Genomic DNA, 18,646 nt, shown 5'->3' with positions numbered 1-18,646 from the left:
TCTGAACAAATTAGTATTCTTTCATTTTCTATTTTTAGTGAAATATTTATCCATTTTTAAAAAATTTTTAGCTTAGAGGAGAAAGAAATGTTATCATGATAAAAGCACTAATCAGTGATAAAAATAAAAGTGGAATCTTTAGAGATGCTCATAGTTATATTAAATAGCACTTAAATTACTAAAAATCAAATTTAATATTAGAGTAGCTTTATACAGTTCTCTTCATTTAGCAAACAAAAATATCATTTATTGTTAAACCCATATTACAAATCAAATTTATTTTTAAAAAGCTGTTGTTACAGTTAGGGTTACAATATATTATACACAACTAAATTTAAGGAGAGGGAGTGGCAAATGACTGAACTATAAAATAATCTGTGCTAAGACTAATTTTTCCACTGGAAATTTCTTGGCTATATACTAATTATAGTTCTAGAACAATATTTTTACTTCTCATAAAGCTTAAAGCATAGACTATGCTTTGGGTTTGGTGTTTCATTTCATTCAAAAAGCAGATGTTTCATCTCCTGGGAAAGCATTAAACTGAAAAGCATGATTTTATAACTATGTCATCTTCACAAATTTTCACTAAAGCATTAGAATCTAATACACAAGGTAAAAATAACACATGCTATGGTAATTAGCAAAGGCAGGTTGAGCACAGCAGTTACAAATACTTTAAGCACAGTGCTCTAGTACAACACACCACGTTTCACCCTTGAGAAAGAATGTTGGCAAAGATTTCTACCACATGGAAACTGCTTTTAAAGCTGCTGGGCCCTGAAATTCTATTCAGCAGTTTGAAATTGATCCACGGCTTTCCTCATTCACCCTCCCATTGGGGGCAAAACGCACAGACATGAACGTCTATTGAGGAAAACCACAAAAAACTTCAAAACAGCTACAACGGTAGGCTCTTTTCTCACATATTATTTCAAATGTTGTTTGTTAAGATGTGACTCATCTTGAGCAGTCTTATTAAATGTAAAGGCCACCTCTAATTTTTTGAAGATTCAGTTACCCTGAACAATTAATTTTTAACAAGCACTTTTGTATATCATTGCATAACTTTAATATCCATGCAGGCAAGAACAGGGCGCTGCAAAAGTCACAGAACATATTATTCTTCATTTTCAACCATTGATTCTTGGCAAACTGGCATCTACAATGCAACATCAGCAACTCTGAGAGATTCTGCTTGAAGTTACTCAAGAAAAAATCTGGAATGTGCACCACCAGATAAAGTATTGGTGAGCCTGAAAGAATCCTTCCCTTAACATCCCCTAAATCCTTGATTAAAGTTCTATATTTTATTCTTATCTAAAATATTATTTTTATGTTTTTCATAATTTAAGTTTTAAAAGTAATTTATTAATTAAATATAGTGATACCAGTGAAATTTACAAAGCTAAGAAAATTTAAATATGGTTTTCCCATATTCTGTACCACCTAAAATTAAGTGTTAATGATTATTTTTCATAATGTTAAATATAAACTTTTAAAACTTTTCTTGGAACTTGTTTCTGTTTATCTAATACAAATCAAAAGTTCTTATAAGGTAGCAAAGTAGAAACATGATATTTTTAACTCACATGAGACAGAATCTTGGGTCTTCATTTTAACTATTTGTACTACAGGTATCTTAAGATTTCAGTTGTATAGAGTGCCTTTTTCAATGTACTTAATTATTAACAAACTTAAATTATTAATATTGCTTAAACTTTTGATAGAAAAGAAGTCAAACATTTCTGAAACTTTTTTTTTTTGAAATGTCACTAATACATAAAAACTTTTAGCATCTAATTAAAGATCACTAAGGGTTAAATACTTGTTCTCTGGCCTTTACTGCATACACCCTGCCAAAAAGTCCTCTCTAAGCTTTTAAATATTGCTTGGATGGTCTGTGTTTTTATTTCCAAGGAAAAAGAGAGTATTGTCCCACAGTCAGCAGGCCACTAGCTTATTAACTTCCAGTCACCTTGCTAAAATGAAGACGCTGCAGTCTACATTTCTCTTGTTACTATTTATGCCTCTGGTAATGCCAGCACCACGAACTCAACAGGACTCACGAATTATCTATGATTATGGAACAGATAATTTTGAAGAAAACTTGTTTAGCCACGATGATGAGGATAAATACCTGGATGGAAAAAATATTAAGGTACTTTATTTCTATTCTAATTTTTACTTCTAAAATGGTTGCCCACTTAAATGCATGTTTTTGGTTTTTTTCTGAATGTGTCTGAGAAGGCAAAGTGACAAAATTTTTTTTTAAATGATTCAAAGCAATTTATAGTAATTGTCCCTAAGCTTACATTTTTTAAGTACATATGCTTCCAAATTAATGAACAGTATCTATGGTAACTAAGCAGTATCTACAGTAACCAAAAAAAATTAAAATAAGAAAAATTCAATTTTAAGATAACTCCTGACCAGTTGAGATTTATATGTTAAGTAACATTATATAACACTTTATATTTGCATATTACATTGCCTTAAAAATAAAACAGGAGAACTGTGTCTCAGGAAAAATAAAGACGGATTGCCAGTTTAAGATTTATTATTTTAGGAAAAAGTGGTTCAAGGAAATATATAGAATATGACTATATTGGTATTTACAGCATTTCACAATAATTTACATGTGCCAACTTCATACACACAGTATAAAAAATGAAAAACTAATATGGGGCTTTCTTTTTAAATCCACTTCAACAATTTATATTCTATCAGTGTACACCAAGTAACTAACTATTCTTTAGCTAACCCTCTATAGGCATAGCTTTCATAACACATCTTTCTCACTCCATTCCTATGGGCGACGTAATTACTTGTGGTTTTCTTGGCACACAGAAATGAATTCTGGGAAAGGAAAAAGTTAATACAGCACATAAATATCTGGTGCTCGCCTACTGTCACACACACAAAGAAAAATGCAGCCAAATATATAACCATGTTTGCTGTGTTAAAAGTTCTCCACTATAAATAGGATGACAAGGATTTTAAAAATGATGTATAATTATTTCTCTTTTTTCTTTTAGTATACAATGAACAAATGTTAATATTTTAGAATTAATTTTGCCTAACATTAAGACAAAAAAGACAGTTTTCACTATCCATAGCTTCAACAACAAAAGAGACCTGTCATAATTAGTTATTGACTCAAGTGGTTGATTTTAATCTCAATCATTTCAAAAGAGCTCTAATCCCCTGAAAAGTATTAAGTTCCTAAAAAGGAATACCTTCCTCTCTTTGTGCTGCTTTAGAAGTGTCTCTTTATCCATATAAAAGTAGGGACTCAGATGTTTGAAAAGTGGAGTAGAATTCAATGTACTTAATACATAAATGCAGAGTGGAAGGAGTGTTCAATAGAAAAAAAATCAAGACTAAAGTGGAACATGCTTCCAAAGGAACCCACAAAATATGCTTTAGTCTAATAGCTCCCAGAACAGAAAAAAGAGTAAATGATAAGGACTCAATTTTCCCAGAACTAACAGCCTTGAATGGTGGTTTGCAGAAGATAGGTAGGCTGGAATAAAAACACTCCAAGGGCCCTGGCTTGATGGAGGCACATAGGTAAGTAAATAGGTCACTTCCACCAGAAGTGGAAAGAGCTCCTTCAGTGCTTTACACCTGTGACATGACTGGTGCTTTAGTCCAATTCAACATGGAAGACTTTGATATTAGGAACTTAGTTCAGGCAAGAACCATAAGCAAGAAATAAAAGAGGTACTCTACATGATGATCTCAAGATAGTATCTTCATTTAGGTTTCACCTCAAAAAAAACTGATTCCAAGTCAAAGAATTCTCTCCTAGTTTTCATTTGGAATTTGATTGGTTTTTAACATTCAGTAATCACTGAGTTTGGTTTGTGAATAAAAAAAAAAAAACAAACCCGTTTCTTCTACTCATGGAGCTCACAATCTAAAGTGAATATAGTTTAAATCAATATTTACATTATAATTTAATGAACGATAAAATAAAATCATATACAAAATCCTAACGGAGCACAAAGAAAATGCTGCTATGACTATGAGAAAGTAAATATCCATGATCCCTCAGTTATTCAGTCAAAATCAGACTTTTCACACCAGATAACACATTTTTCATTTTTCCAACAGGAAAAAGAAAATATGATAATACCCGATGAGAAAAGTCTTCAGTTACAAAAAGATGAAAGTAGTACACCATTACCACCCAAGAAAGAAAGTGATGGTAAGGATAAATGGCATAACCTTTTTTTTAATGAGCTTTAAAAAATAGCTTACCACAAGGGACTATGGTGATAGTTCATGAGTTCATGGATGATGAGTTGGTGGGAATTTTATGGGTTTTTATTCATTTATTGCACAAAAATGAATACCGCTGTAAGAAAACAAAGAAATTAATAGCTTATAATGGAATTTTATTCCTCAAGTAATCAAAAACTGCCCAGGAAACAGTAAATTCAAATAATAGAATTTTATCTCCAGTGATAAAGCCAAAAAGATATTTTGGGAATTTGCTATCCCACTTTATGAGTGAGAAATGTGCAACACAAACATTCAAGGTGAACCAAAACTTACTCCAAGTAGTTTAGTCTCTATAAAGTATGTGCTTATATATACACACACACATAAAAAAATCAATTTAAGAAATATTTAGCAAGCACCAATTCCTTGTAAATACTATATATACCCAGAATATAGATTAAATTAAATGTAATACTTGACTTCAAGAATCTCAGAGACACTATATATATAAATAATTATAATGCACATTTCAATTAAAATAACAAAAATTATAAAGTAACAAACCACAAATTGCTACTTGATTGTTCTTCTTTAATTTATGGTACTCTATCATGGACCATTATTTCATATGACATAAAATATATTAATTTCTGTATTGCTATAGTAAAATTAAAATAGACCAAAATAGAAAATACATCTTAGGAAATCTGAAAATCATCACAGTAAAAATAGATTTGAACAAACAAAAAGACAAGTCTTGCTCTTGGATAGGATAATTTAATATAAAGATATCTTTATGTTCCCTAAATTTTAACAACTAACTTCTTTAAAGAGCTGGTAAGGTTGATTCTGAAGTTCATATGGAAACACTGAAAAATGACATCTACAGGAATCAGATGTATCACATACTAGAATATTCTGTAAAATCTCTATACTTTATAAATGTGTGATAGTGGTGCATAAATAGAATTCAAAGTTCAGAACCAGAAAGAAATATTTGTTGAAATTTCATATATAATACAAGCAACATCTTAAATCATTGAAACAAAGATGACTTTTTAAAAGTGATGCTGAAAATGAGTCATTAAGTGAAAAAGGACACAATTATATCCATATCTTCCACAAAAAAGTAAAAATTAAATTAAATTAAAAAATTAAAAGTGTTGCAATATATTAATATATTTTAAGGTTGTATCAGACACTCACATATTGCTAGTGGGAATGCAAAATGACAGGTATAATGCTTTTGAACAGAATTTGGCATAATCTAATAAAATCAAATATGCATTTTGTAACAAAGTCATTAACTTCTAGGAACTAACCTTAAAATCACACTTTGAAAAGTAAGAAAATAGATATGTAATATCATCAAAGCATTGCTTGCAATTACAAAATAATGGGAACAATCTAATTGCCATATGTTGAAGAATAGTTGAATCAATATGGTATATCCATGTAAGGGAAGACTATGCAGCTGTAAAAAATGAACAAGGAACTAACATGGAACCAACATATGTAAAAATGAACCAACATGGAGTGACTTCCCAGAGTATAGTGCAAAGAGTATCTACACTATACTTCCTTTCATCTATAATAAAGGGAATGTTTAAAAAATATATATGCAGCAGTTCATTTGTGTGAAAAGAAATCAAGAAGTATAATTTAAAAACAGAGTATGACCTACAGGTTACAAATAGAACAAGGTGTGGAAAAGAGGGGAGGTAGGAACTTGGGTCTCATTGTTACTAGGCTCTTTCAACAAAGAGAACCAGGAAACAGAAATGGTGCCTCTGCAAAACTGAGTGTGCAGTTTTTGTGTAGATTTTATTTTAGAATTAGATTAGTTTCACCTAGGCAAGCAAACAAATTTATATAAAATCCAAAAGGATAAGATTCCAAACTGTAATGCAAGTAGAGAAATATAAACTTAATTGTGCTTCAAATGAATGACAATACAATCTCCCTATTTGGACAGAAAGAATCTGTCCAAGTAACCTTAAAACAGCTTTTCTGAGTATATACTTTCAGACTAGGTATAGGCTAGCAGTAATAAAACTACTTAAAGTATTTTCTAGGATTGAGTAGGGCAGAGTGGATACACTGTGGCTAATGAGAGACAGTTTTCTCACCATTACAGAGGACCATTCCAAATATGGACAGGAGGAAGGCAATACAAGTTATCTGTATCAAGTCTGATTTGTTCACAGAGATAGGTACAGACATGTTTGTCTCTGTGCAAGTATGTATGTGTAATATGCACAAGATGTGCCTATATATGTATGTAGATATCTATGTGTGTGAATGTATATGTATTGGATAGGGAGACATACACATCCATGTTTTTCCTAGTTCTTTACGTTGAAAGAGCCTAGTAACAATGAGACCACAGTAACAGTTAGCATTTCCACACAGGAGTTTCAGTTTCTAAACACCCTTTTCCACTAAAAGGAACAGTGCTCATAGAAAAAAAAATATCTGGGTCAGGGAAAAGCATGATTGGTCTGAGCATCTTGCCCTACCAGAAAATAGGGAGGCTCTTAAAGAATAATGGGACTTTTCATTTTTTTAATTAATCAAAAAATAAAAAAACACATAGGTATAAATTTGTAAAAACAATTTTAAAAGGTACAAGACCTATACACTGCAATCTAGATAAACAATGCAGAGAGACATTAAAGAAGACCTAGACATACGCAGAAAACTGATGATCATTAACATGTGCTCAAGGAACAGAAAACTGATTATCATTAACACGTCAGCTTTCTCCAAATTTATTTGTAGATTAAATGCAATTTCAAATAAGTCATTATAAGCTCTTTTTTTGTGTGAAATTTACAAGTTGATTCTAATATTTATATGGAAATGCTGAGAACACAGAACAGTCAGAAAAACATTGAGGAAGAAGAAAGTTTGAGGGCTTATACTACTTAATGCCAAGATGTCTTATAAAGCCACAGCAATCAAGATATTGTGGTACTGGCATAAAAATAAACAAATAGATCAATGGAACAGAACAGAGTCCAGAAGCAGACTTACACAACGTGGTCAACTGTTCTTGGGGTTTTTTTTGTTTTGTTTTTTTTTTTACAATGGTACCAATGCAATTTGATGGGGAAAGGATAATCTTTTTTAAAAAAACAGTGCTGAAGGGCCTCCCCGGTGGCGCAGCGGTTGAGCGCTGGGTTGCGAAGCTGCCCGCGGCCTCTGCGTCGCCGGTTCGATCCCCGGCTGCTCCCCGGCCACCAGAGGAGGGTCCCACATGGCGCGCAGACCTCTCCTGCCGCCCGCTGCTCCCCTCAGCAGTGTACTTCGGTCCTTCTGCCTGCTCTGCATCCCGCTCTGCCTCTGGTGAATTCTCTCACCCTCCCGCACTTCTGACTGTACCCAGTGCATGTATAAACAAACAAATAAATAAATAAATAAATAAAACATGCCTCTATAAAAAAAAAAAAAAAAAAAAAAAAAAAAAAAAAGTGCTGAAAAACCAAATGCTATAGGAGAAAAAATGAACTTTGACCCTTTTTGTGTTAATATAAAAATGAACTCAAAATGAACCCCACACATAAATATAAATACCTTAAGCTATATGACTTCTAAAACATAGTACAAAAACTTAATGATTGACAAAAATTTCTTAACTACAACACAAAAAGCTTGACCTATAAAAGGAATCGTTTTTCATTAAAGTTAAAAATGTTTGTTCTTCAAAGACATTGCTAAGAAAAAAGACAAGCCACTGACTGGAGGAAAATGTGCAAACCATAAATCTGACAAACTTACATCTATGATATATAATTCATGATTCACTAGTAATTAAAAAAAAACATTTAAAAACAGGCAAAAGATATGAACAGATACTACACCAAAGAAAGAATATATATGACAGTGTGTAGACACCAGCACACAAACACATACACACACACACACACACACACACACACACAAAGATGCTCTGCATCATTATTCATTAAAAAATGCAAACTAAAACACAGGGTATTCAAACACACTGCATCTAAATGACTAAAATGAAAAAGTTGGAACATACCAAGTGTTTGTGAGGGTATGGAGGAACTGGAACTCTCTCTGCTGATGGGAAAGCAAAATGGCAAAAAGCCTTTGGAAAACAGTAGAACTTTCTTCAAAAAGGTAACAACACACTCATAGTAAGACACAGTCATTCTGTTTACCCAAGAGGAATGAAAGTAATTAGTCCACACAAATTTATACATTAATGTTCACAACAGTTTCCTCTGAAATAGCCAAAAACTGGAAACAACCCAAATGCCTGTAAGACTTGATTGTAAACTGTATATTGACACAATGAAATACTACTGTGTAATAAAAAGGAATGCATTGGGCAGGGAGAGATGCACATCCATGTATTTCCCAGTTCTCTCTATTGATAGAGCCTAGTAACAATGAGACCACAGCAGGATTGAGCATCTCCACACTGGAGTCTTAGTTTTTAAAAACACTTTTCCACTAAAAGGAACAGTGCTCATTGAAAAAACATCTGGGGCAATAGATGAAGCTCAAAATAATTATGCAGAGTGAAAGAAGCCAGGCAAAAACACACAATGTGTGATTTGTTTGCTATAAAATTCATGAAAATGCAAACTAATGTATAATGATAGCAAGCAGATCCATGGTTACTTGGGGATAAGAGCGGGAGGGAGGGATTGCCAAAGAGGGATTGCCATCACTTTTGGGGTGATGGATATGTTAGCTATTTTGATGGTCATGATGGCTTCATGGTAGATATATGGATTAAAACTTACAAATTATATAAGTTAAATAAATTTTATTGTATGTTATTTAAGCAAAAAAAAAAACTGGTAAGAACAAAATAGCTTAAAAGTGTTCACACTAGATAATCTGTGAAAATTTGAATATCAAAATATAAATGATAGTTAGGTATTATAACTCATAGAATAAAGAATTCTTAAGTTCAAACTGGATAGAAACAAATAAGATGAGAATGTTTGCCTCCAACAGAATGCCAACTAACAAATATAGAAGGAATAATGGAATTAGAAAAGCACACTTTTTGGCAACTATACTAGCGATAAAGATTCAGGTAAGAATCATCAATAGGTGCTAAAACTAAGGAGTGAACATGTGATGTAAAATAAGACATTTAGAATCTCAAAATACTTCTGTGAGAGGTACTTATTTATTACAAAGTGAAAAGAAGTAACTTGATAGAGTAAGCAACATGACATTGCTGCTGGAACCAATTGATCAAAGACAGTATCATTGGGAACAAATGAGGAAATGCACTGTCAAACAATTCAGCAATGAAAGGATTATTGTTCAAAGGATAGAGAATAAAAAACATTGCAGATTAGAGAATCTGAAATAAAATTCTGGTGAATTATCAGATACCATATAGGTCATTAGCTGTCATGACTGTGATATCTTTCCTGCTGTCAATCATAACTTAGTAAAAATATCTTCTCAAATTAGTAATAACACAATAGCAATAATTTCACCAATAGAGGCCTAAATATTTTAAAACTTTTATGATTTTGCTTCTCAATTTAGAAATGCCCACATGCCTGCTGTGTGTTTGTTTAAGTGGCTCCGTATACTGTGAAGAGATTGACATTGACAGTGTGCCCCCCTTGCCAAAGGAATCAGCCTATCTTTATGCACGATTCAACAAAATTAAAAAGTTAACTGCCAAAGATTTTGCTGACATACGTAAGTTAAATTTAAATATGATTCTATTCATAAATGTAATACTTACTTTCTAAGATTTACAACAGGAATTTCTTTCAAACTGCCTGAGCACACTGGGAGTTCAAACAGACAAGGATGGAAGGACTCAATTAACTCTAAACTCCCTTCCAAACCTGGGGTTCTACAACAGGTCCAAGAAAAAGGGCCGTCAGTATCAAAAACAGAGTAAATGTTCAGAATTCATGCCCTAGTTGTTAGATGTGCTCCTAGGAACTAAAGATAAAAGATATTTGAAAGACCTGTTAAACAAATGCTTTTCTTCAGTGCACACAAATGAGAATTTAACTTCATATTTTATGCATATTTTTCCTTCAAGCTAACTTAAGAAGAATTGATTTTACGGGAAATATGATTGAAGATATAGAAGAGAACACTTTTTCAAAACTTACTTTGTTAGAAGAACTGACATTAGCTGACAATAAGCTATTGAAACTTCCAGCTCTTCCTCCTAAGCTTATTTTATTTAACGCAAAACACAACAAAATCAAAAGTAGAGGAATCAAAGGAACTACATTCAAAGTAAGTATTTCATATTATGTGAATTTCATGTTATTGTGACTGAATACAATATCAGCTTTACACAATGATATGATAAAAGAAATTCTGGTCTAGAATTTTATGTTCTAAAACATTTAATTTTTATAATAAATGAAAATATACTGATCTGGTTGGCACTCTCATGGCACCAAGACCACAAAACCTCAAAATGGGAATTTTCCTGTGTTTCTCTGTCCTTACAATATTAGTAAAGTACAAATGCCATAACAAATAAAATTCTGGAAGCAATCATTGAATTTTATTTTTAACACTTAAAAGTATGCAAAAATCAAAATCTGTAGGTAGACTTCTTTTTGAATTTGGCAAATAATACAAAATTCTTTTGTATTTCAGTAAAAATGAAATACATTTCTTAATTTAGCAACTCAAGAAAATACTATATATCAGAAAAAGGAAAGGCGATCTTCTCTGATTTAGGTAGCTAGGTTGTCTCAAAATGCACAGAAAAAGAATCACCTTAGCCTAGAACTCCCATAGCTCTGATACACTCATTTCCAAAAGGAACCCTACCTAACATAATGAGACTATCATGCTACTGTTGGCAAGTCTCATTCATAAGGAGGGTTTGTAGCGTCTAGTGATAACTCCTAATAGAAGAACCTAAAACCACCAAATATTATCATGAAGCTTATGACAGTCACACAAGCGAACAATCTGATCACAAATTTACAGTCTATCAGGAAATGCAAACATTTTCCATTTTTGCCTATTTTTGCTTAAATTTATTTATTTTTAAAGATTTATTTATTCATTTATTTATTTATTAAAGATTTATTTATTTATACAAGCACTGGGTACAGTCAGAAGCGTGGGAGGGTGAGAGAATTCACCAGAGCCAGAGCAGGGAGCAGGGCAGGCAGAGTGATGAAATACATTGCTGAGGGGAGCAGCGGTCAGCAGGAGAGGTCTGAGCTCCATGTGGGACCCTCGCCTGGTGGCCGGGGATCCGAACTGGCGCTGCAGAGGCTGCGGGCAGCTTCGCAACCCAGCGCTCAATCACTGCGCCACCAGGGAGGCCCAAGATTTATTTATTTATGCATACAAGAACTGGGGTACAGGACAGAGGAGCGCGGGGAGGGGTGAGAAGATTCACCAGAGACAGAGTAAGGAACAGAACAGGCAGACTGGCTGAAACACACTGCTAAGGGGAGCAGTGGGCGAGACAGGAGAGTCTGCTGCGCCATGTGGGTAAATCCCTGACTGGCTGGGGATCGAACTCGGGTTGCAGAGGCTTCAGATAGCTTCATAGTGCTGTGCTTAACCCCTTGCACCACCGTGAGGCCCAATTTTTTTGCTTAAATTTAAGGAATCCTTTTTCAACATAATGGGGCATTTTAAGGACACACCAGAAGTTAAGAAACACCCAGGAGACTTTAAAACTGGACTCATTTTAAAAACAAACAAAAAGCCCTTGTAATTTGAAGATATATAATTCAAATTGGTAAGCCTTTGAGAAACTGGTACCTTAAAGACCTGAGGATCAACATTTCACAAAAGTAAAGTTTGATTATTTTGGATTTGACACATGTATTACAGAAGGGATTCATGGCTAGTTGGCATGGAAATGATAAACCCAGCAACTTTGTAGTTTTGCTTAGTACCCTAGACTGTCACAGGCACTGGTATAATCAGGCTATTCTAACCCATGTGAAAGGGTCCCAGAGGGGAACAGTGGTGTGTAACTCAAACAGGGAAAGCAAAAATTTGGTTTCCATATGGCAGATGGCAGGATGCTGAAGAAAGGATTAAAATAACAGGAAAGCAACTATTGAAAAACCAAAATTAGCACAACCTGTCACAGGATGCATATCAAAAGTAAGGTAAAAGATTACTATCAGGGGAAATGACAGCTTACAATATTACAAAATTATACAATAATGGGTTACTGATAATGAATAGTAATCCAACACAGAGCTCTTAGGAAAATATCCTAAGTATTTAGTAACTTGCTTTGGGAAACATCTTATTAACAATCATTTACATATCTTAAATGTAAATGTAAATATACATTTACATTAAATGTAAAAATATCTGAGGATTACTTATTTTTCTAAAAATTGGTAGAGTCGAAACAGGAAGTTCTAGAAATTTCTAAGAGGTTATGATGGCACTAGGATCCAATCCAGCCTGGGGATTAACCTCCTTAGCAATCTCCAGACAAGTTCAAAGAGCCCAGAAGTTGACACAAGGGTTGAGGATAGAGGAGTAGACAGAAATGTGGGATGTAGTAAAGGTCTACTTGCCCTTTATAAAGGAACAAAGCATCATACTATTTGTGAAACCCTGGTAACCAAAACTACTATATTGATGATAGTGTTGATATACATTCTTCTCAATCTCTAAGTAAGTATACATTTATATATATATATGTGTGTGTGTGTACATATAGCTTGAAACCTATGAAGAAATGTACCGACCTCAGTAACATTCAAGCTAAAGTCCTTTTTCCTTACAGCAATTGAATAACCTCTCCTTCCTCTATTTGGACCACAATGCCTTGGAATCTGTGCCTCTTAATTTACCAGAAAGCCTACGTATAATTCATCTCCAGGTATGACTGCTCCTTTCACAATATCTAATTTTAAGTTGCCTGTGGGTTAATCTTATGACTTACTAGGAAACTCATTATTCAGATCTCTGGGGTAGTGTGATGGTCAAATGCTGATTAAAAGTGTTGCTATTTGCCCAATGCACTCTCCTGTTCAGGAGGCCAGGCTCTGTCCAGATTAGCAATACTGAGGTGGGGTTTGTCTTCGGTGTGCACAGAGCATCTCCTCATTAACCTGACATGTGTATTTGACATCAGGGAACACTAAGACCTCTGGTCTATGTCTCTTTAAATAGCTATAAACATTTGCAGTGGAAAGTATTTTTCCACCGACATTTTTGTCCAACATCAACTTGAGGTAACAGAAAAGTGAAGAGGGCATGAAAATAAACTAAAATTGGTTTTTCAGCATAATAAGAATTTCAAGTGTTCTTTTTACTTCTGTAAAGAGTATTTGGGCCTCCCCGGTGGTGCAGTGGTTGAGCGCTGGGTTTCGAAGCTGCCTGCAGCCTCCGCAGCGCTGGTTCAATCCCCGGCCTACAGGCGAGGGTCCCACCATGGCGCGCAGACCTCTCCTGCCGCCCGCTGCTCCCCTCAGCAGTGTACTTAGGTCCTTCTGCCTGTTCTGCTCTCCCCTCTGGCTCTGGTGAATTCTCTCACCCTCCCACGCTTCTGACTGTACCCAGTGCTTGTATAAATAAATAAAAAATCTTTAAAAAAAAAAAGAATATTTAAGAACATAGCACCCATTTTGAGTGATACTCAAGAATTGGATACTTTTTCCAACCAGTGTAATTTTATTTATACTCAGAACTTTTTATTTTAAATATTATAATGACCATTTTTTAAAAAGATTTATTTATGCATACAAGAACTAGGGTGTAAGCCAGAGGTGTGGGGGTGAGAAGATTCACCAGAGACAGAGTAGGGAGCAGTACATGCAGATCTACTGAAATACACTGCTGAGGGGAGCAGTAGGTGAGACAGGAGAGGTCTGCTGCACTATGTGGGTCAGCTCCCTGGCCGGCCTGCCTGGGATTGAACTCCTGCCACAATGGCTGGCAATAACACTATCTTTAACTCCTGCGCCACCAAGGAGGCCCTCAGAACATTCTTATACATGGATATTACTCTGAAAAATAGCAAGTAGTCTGTTCTTTCAAAATAACACTGTAGCCTTAAGGGGAGAGGGGCTTAGATTTTATATAGAGTTTTATTACCATGAGAATACATACTATAAGCAATATTAAAGTCACTTTTTATATAAATGATCCTGTGAGATCCCATTATATAGCATACAAAACGTTAATTTTAGATGTCTGAACAACTTTTTCCTTTTATTTTCCAGTTTAACAACATAACTTCAATTACAGATGATACATTCTGCAAGGCTAATGACACCCGTTACATTCGGGACCGCATTGAAGAGATACGCTTGGAGGGCAACCCCATCGTCCTCGGAAAGCATCCCAACAGTTTTATTTGCTTAAAAAGATTGCCCGTAGGGTCATACTTTTAATCACTTTCAACACAGTATATAAACTAAAGTGCACACATACTTATAATCTGTCCAACAATGTCTAAAGGAGAACAAATATTTCTTTAATATTAACTTTGTATTCCATTATGAAGGAATTTTATGGTTTAAGCAAGGATGTTCAAAAATGTAACAAGTACTTCTAACAAGTAAAAAGTAAGACTGAATCTATAAGTTCCAAACAAACTAATGTGAAAATACTTAAACAGCATTACAAAACCCTGGTAGTTTATACTGGAGTGCCATTATGTTCTTATATAAATATCCAAATTTAAGAAGCATTATTTCCATTACTAATGATGTGAGAGTATAAGTCCAAGAAACTTTCAACTGTTAGTCTTTCCTTGGCCTTTACTGAGTCCCGAAAGCATCTAAGACAGATGTTCCAAAAACTTTGAAAGGCTAAATATTTCCAGTGATCTCCCATTTTTCTCTTATGATTCATGCATTATTCGTAATGAAGTAGGAACTTTGTTTCTATTAAGGCAGCTATTATATTTTGACTTAGCCTGAGAAACAGAACAAGATTTATACCTAGACAAGTTTCCAAATAAATCATAATTTTACTCACTGATGGAGAGATAATATGGTAATGTTCAAAGTTATTCTGCTACAAAGTCACACGGTCAAAGGCTTCAGTAAAATAGTAATAAATTTCCCTTATCTAAATATTAACACCCTAAGTCTACCATAAAACATTTTAAGAAGCCAAGTAGACCAAAGTCAGTATGCTTATAAGAAAAATTGAAGGTTCATCGCATTTCCCACAAAACAGCCATAAAGTTCTCTATTGTAAAAGATTTCAAATATGATACATACTGCAAAATAATTTCATTTTACAGTATAAGAGTGAGAAGTTCTTTAATCAATTTGTCAGCATCTAAGGAATGAAAACCAAGCTAATTCTGTGGTGTTTTGCACCCCTACACATCTCTATTTTCATACAAACTATATATTCAATAGTGAAAATTCATGACCAGTCTACTAGTGATGATTTCTGATGACATGATGCTACCAGATTAAAGTTCCTAAAATAACTTTCTTTTTGTATGAACCCCACTCAGAAATCTCTGTTTCCACATTGTTTTGGGGTTACATGGAAAACTGTTAGTGCTTTAGAAACATGAGATGGAATGTGTTAATAAAATTACCAACATTGTTTCCAAAATAAACTGCAATCATATTGGTCAGAATCAAGTTGGTCTTTGTATACTATTCCCAGAGAGGTACTTAATCAAATTTTAAGCATTTGCTTCTGTTTTTTTCTCCTCCCTAGCATGTTCCTGTTTGTTTTTCAAACTTCCTCCCTTTTGTCAAGGTTGACCCCATGATGAAACTTTTTCATTAAAACATCTGTGATCTTAAGGTCACAATAATTATCTCTATAACTCTTGTTAACTCATTTACTTACTTTATTTTGATAATTGATAATCCAAACTATTATATGGCTTTCTCATGATTTTGTGTGCATGCCCCCTTTCTCTGTAACTGACAGCTCATAGAGCACTATGAACACATTCAATACTCCCTTTATACTTTCAAAGTGCCTAATATAATACTGAGCACATTTGAATTGAATATACAATAAATAGTGTAAAATAAAATCCACTTAAACAGAAGGGCTCTGTTTTATTTAGAAAAATAGAATTTTTAGCTATACAATCTTGAATAAATCGATGGAAATAAACCATAACTTCACATGGAAAATAAACTTGATAAAGGAAAGCTGAGTAAATAGAGACCAACACTGGGGAGAATGATCAGAGACTTCTACATTTCTAGATGTTAAAAGAATACTGCAGTCCTATGATTTTTATATAATTAAAGAGAAAAAACACCAAAAAATAACTGTCAAATTTGGGAAAATTTTAAAGTCAATGATTTAGATAAAATAATAATTAAAAGAGAATGAACACTGGTAGTTAAGATTACAGTACTACACAAGATAATCTACGGATTCGAGTAAAATTCCTATCCAAGCCCCAAAGATATTTTCTGAAGAAATAGAAAAGCCCATCTTAAAATTCATGTGGAATATAAAAGGACTCCAAATAGCCAAAACAAACTTGAAAAGAAAAAAAATCAGAGGACTCACTCATTTCAAAACTTATTACACAAAACTACAGCATTCAAAAATACAGCAATGGCATAAAGACAAACATACTGACCAATAGGATAGTGAAGCCAGAAATAAACCATCATATATGTGGCCAAATGATTTTGAACATAGATGCCAAAAACACTCAACAAGGAAAGGACAGTCTCAACAACAAATAGTGCTGAGAAAACTGGAATATATACATGCAAAATAATGAAGTTGGACCTCACAATGTATACAAAAATTAGCTCAAACTGGATTAAACACTTAAGAGCTGCACTATAAAACCCCTAAGAAAAAAATGAAAAATATTTATGACATTGAATTTGGCAACCAGTTCTTAGATAAGATATCGAAAGCACAGGCAACAAAAGAAAAAGCAGATAAACCAGACTTCAGAATATAAGAATATGCAGTTCTTAAAAAATTAAACACAGAATGACCATATAATACAATAAATCCACTTATAGGCATACACTTAAAATAACTAAAAATGGGAACTCAAATAATATTTGTACACCAATGTTCACAGAAGCATCATTCACAATAACCAAAAGGTGAAAAACAAGCCAAATGTTCATCAACAGATGAATGAACAAATTGTGTTAAATACATGCAGTGGGATATTAAATAGTTGTAAAAATGAAAGAAATTCTGTTACATGCTACAACATGCATAAAGCTTAAGGATATTATGCTAAGTGGAATAAGCAAGCAAAAAAGTACAAACACTGTATGATTCCACTTAAATGAGATCCAAGAGTGTAGTCAAATTCATAGAAACAGAAAAATAGAATGGTTGTTCCCAGCAGCTGCGGGGGGAGAAGGGAATGGCAAGCTAGTTTTTATGGGTACAGAGTTTCAGTTTAGAATGATGGAAAAGTTGTGGAGATGAATATTGGTGATGGTTGCACAATAATGTAACTCTTTTTTTCATTCCAGTAACCTCATCATGAGAATAGATCAATTCATAGGAAAGATCTATCCTAGATAGGAAAACTACACCAATTATACTTCTACACTTGCCTTGAAGCATTTAGAGGCAAACTGTTTTTGAAAATGGAGATTAGCACTCACATTTCCCAAAAGCCATTCAAATATATAAGGAAATGGCCATACTAGGTGATTCATTACCATAACTGCCATACTGCCATCACTGTATTTTACCAATTGTGAAGAAGAGCTATTTAATTGTTCTGGTGCAACTACAAATAAAAAACAATCATAAGGATTACTCAAGGTACTGCAGTACAGGTACAGTTACCATCATGTTCCTTTCTAAAGAAAATCCTATACCTGACAGATTTTATTAGTTCAACTAAATAGATGCCTATAATAAATTAATAAAAATTGCAAAAACTATAGGTGAGTTTGTACCAGTCCCCAAAGGCAACAGTCATTAACCAGACAGGCTTCTGAGGGAACCTGAACCTTTAATACTATTTATGTTAACTCAGAAATTTTTTTGTGGATCTCTAATATCTCTTATAGTTTGATGCTACTCAACTAAGCAAGGCCTAGGGAATTACCATTCAGGCAAGCATAATTTCAGCCATTCCAGAAAACAAAAAAAGGGAGCAAAAAGAAACCTTAGAATATATGTATATCTTAAGAAGTGTTACTTCATAAAAATCAGGCTTCAATATTAAACTTGACATATATAACAATTGAGAAGTTCTAAAGACACTGACTCAAGCAATAAAGACAAAACTGCTATCTGGTAAGTCTGCTACGATAATATTCTTAGCATTTGTCATTTTCTACTTGAAGTAGATCAGTATCTTGATAGATCAATTTTTCAAAATAAGTAAGAATATACCTACATTTCTTGGACAACAAATCATACTATAATTGATTCAATAATTATACAGAACCATTTCTCGTTTCAAGTACGGCAAATTCTAGAAGACAGTGAAAATATTTTGTATTGTTTG

The 18,646-nt window shown here is 33.7% G+C and overlaps 2 protein-coding genes across 2 annotated transcripts in view; one reads left to right on the top strand and one right to left on the bottom strand.

The window, feature by feature from the left end:
• Window positions 1-18,646, bottom strand: part of CENPP (centromere protein P) — a 174,510-nt gene that overhangs the window by 141,853 nt on the left and 14,011 nt on the right. The gene's annotated exons all lie outside the window — the stretch shown is intronic.
• On the top strand, window positions 1,208-16,231 carry OGN (osteoglycin). The gene is made up of 7 exons (XM_037492210.2): window positions 1,208-1,250; window positions 1,921-2,161; window positions 4,120-4,213; window positions 9,775-9,933; window positions 10,289-10,491; window positions 12,986-13,081; window positions 14,427-16,231. The coding sequence occupies exons 2-7, from the start codon at window positions 1,988-1,990 to the stop codon at window positions 14,595-14,597; spliced, it is 897 nt and encodes a 298-aa protein (XP_037348107.1). The 5' UTR covers window positions 1,208-1,250; window positions 1,921-1,987; the 3' UTR covers window positions 14,598-16,231.

This window comes from Talpa occidentalis, unplaced genomic scaffold (assembly GCF_014898055.3).
Source record: "Talpa occidentalis isolate TD23 unplaced genomic scaffold, MPIMG_talOcc4v2.1 talOcc4.7, whole genome shotgun sequence".
NCBI lineage: Eukaryota > Metazoa > Chordata > Mammalia > Eulipotyphla > Talpidae > Talpa > Talpa occidentalis.
This window is presented reverse-complemented; position numbering and strand designations above follow the sequence as displayed.

What these genes read in the sequence shown, in the direction of transcription:
- OGN (XM_037492210.2), top strand. Translation starts at nt 1,988, where the DNA reads ATGAAGACGCTGCAGTCTACATTTCTCTTGTTACTATTTATGCCTCTG. An exon ending in CAAAGATTTTGCTGACATAC is followed by an intron (nt 9,934 to 10,288) that starts GTAAGTTAAATT and finishes TTTTCCTTCAAG; the next exon opens with CTAACTTAAGAAGAATTGAT. An exon ending in TCAAAGGAACTACATTCAAA is followed by an intron (nt 10,492 to 12,985) that starts GTAAGTATTTCA and finishes TTTTCCTTACAG; the next exon opens with CAATTGAATAACCTCTCCTT.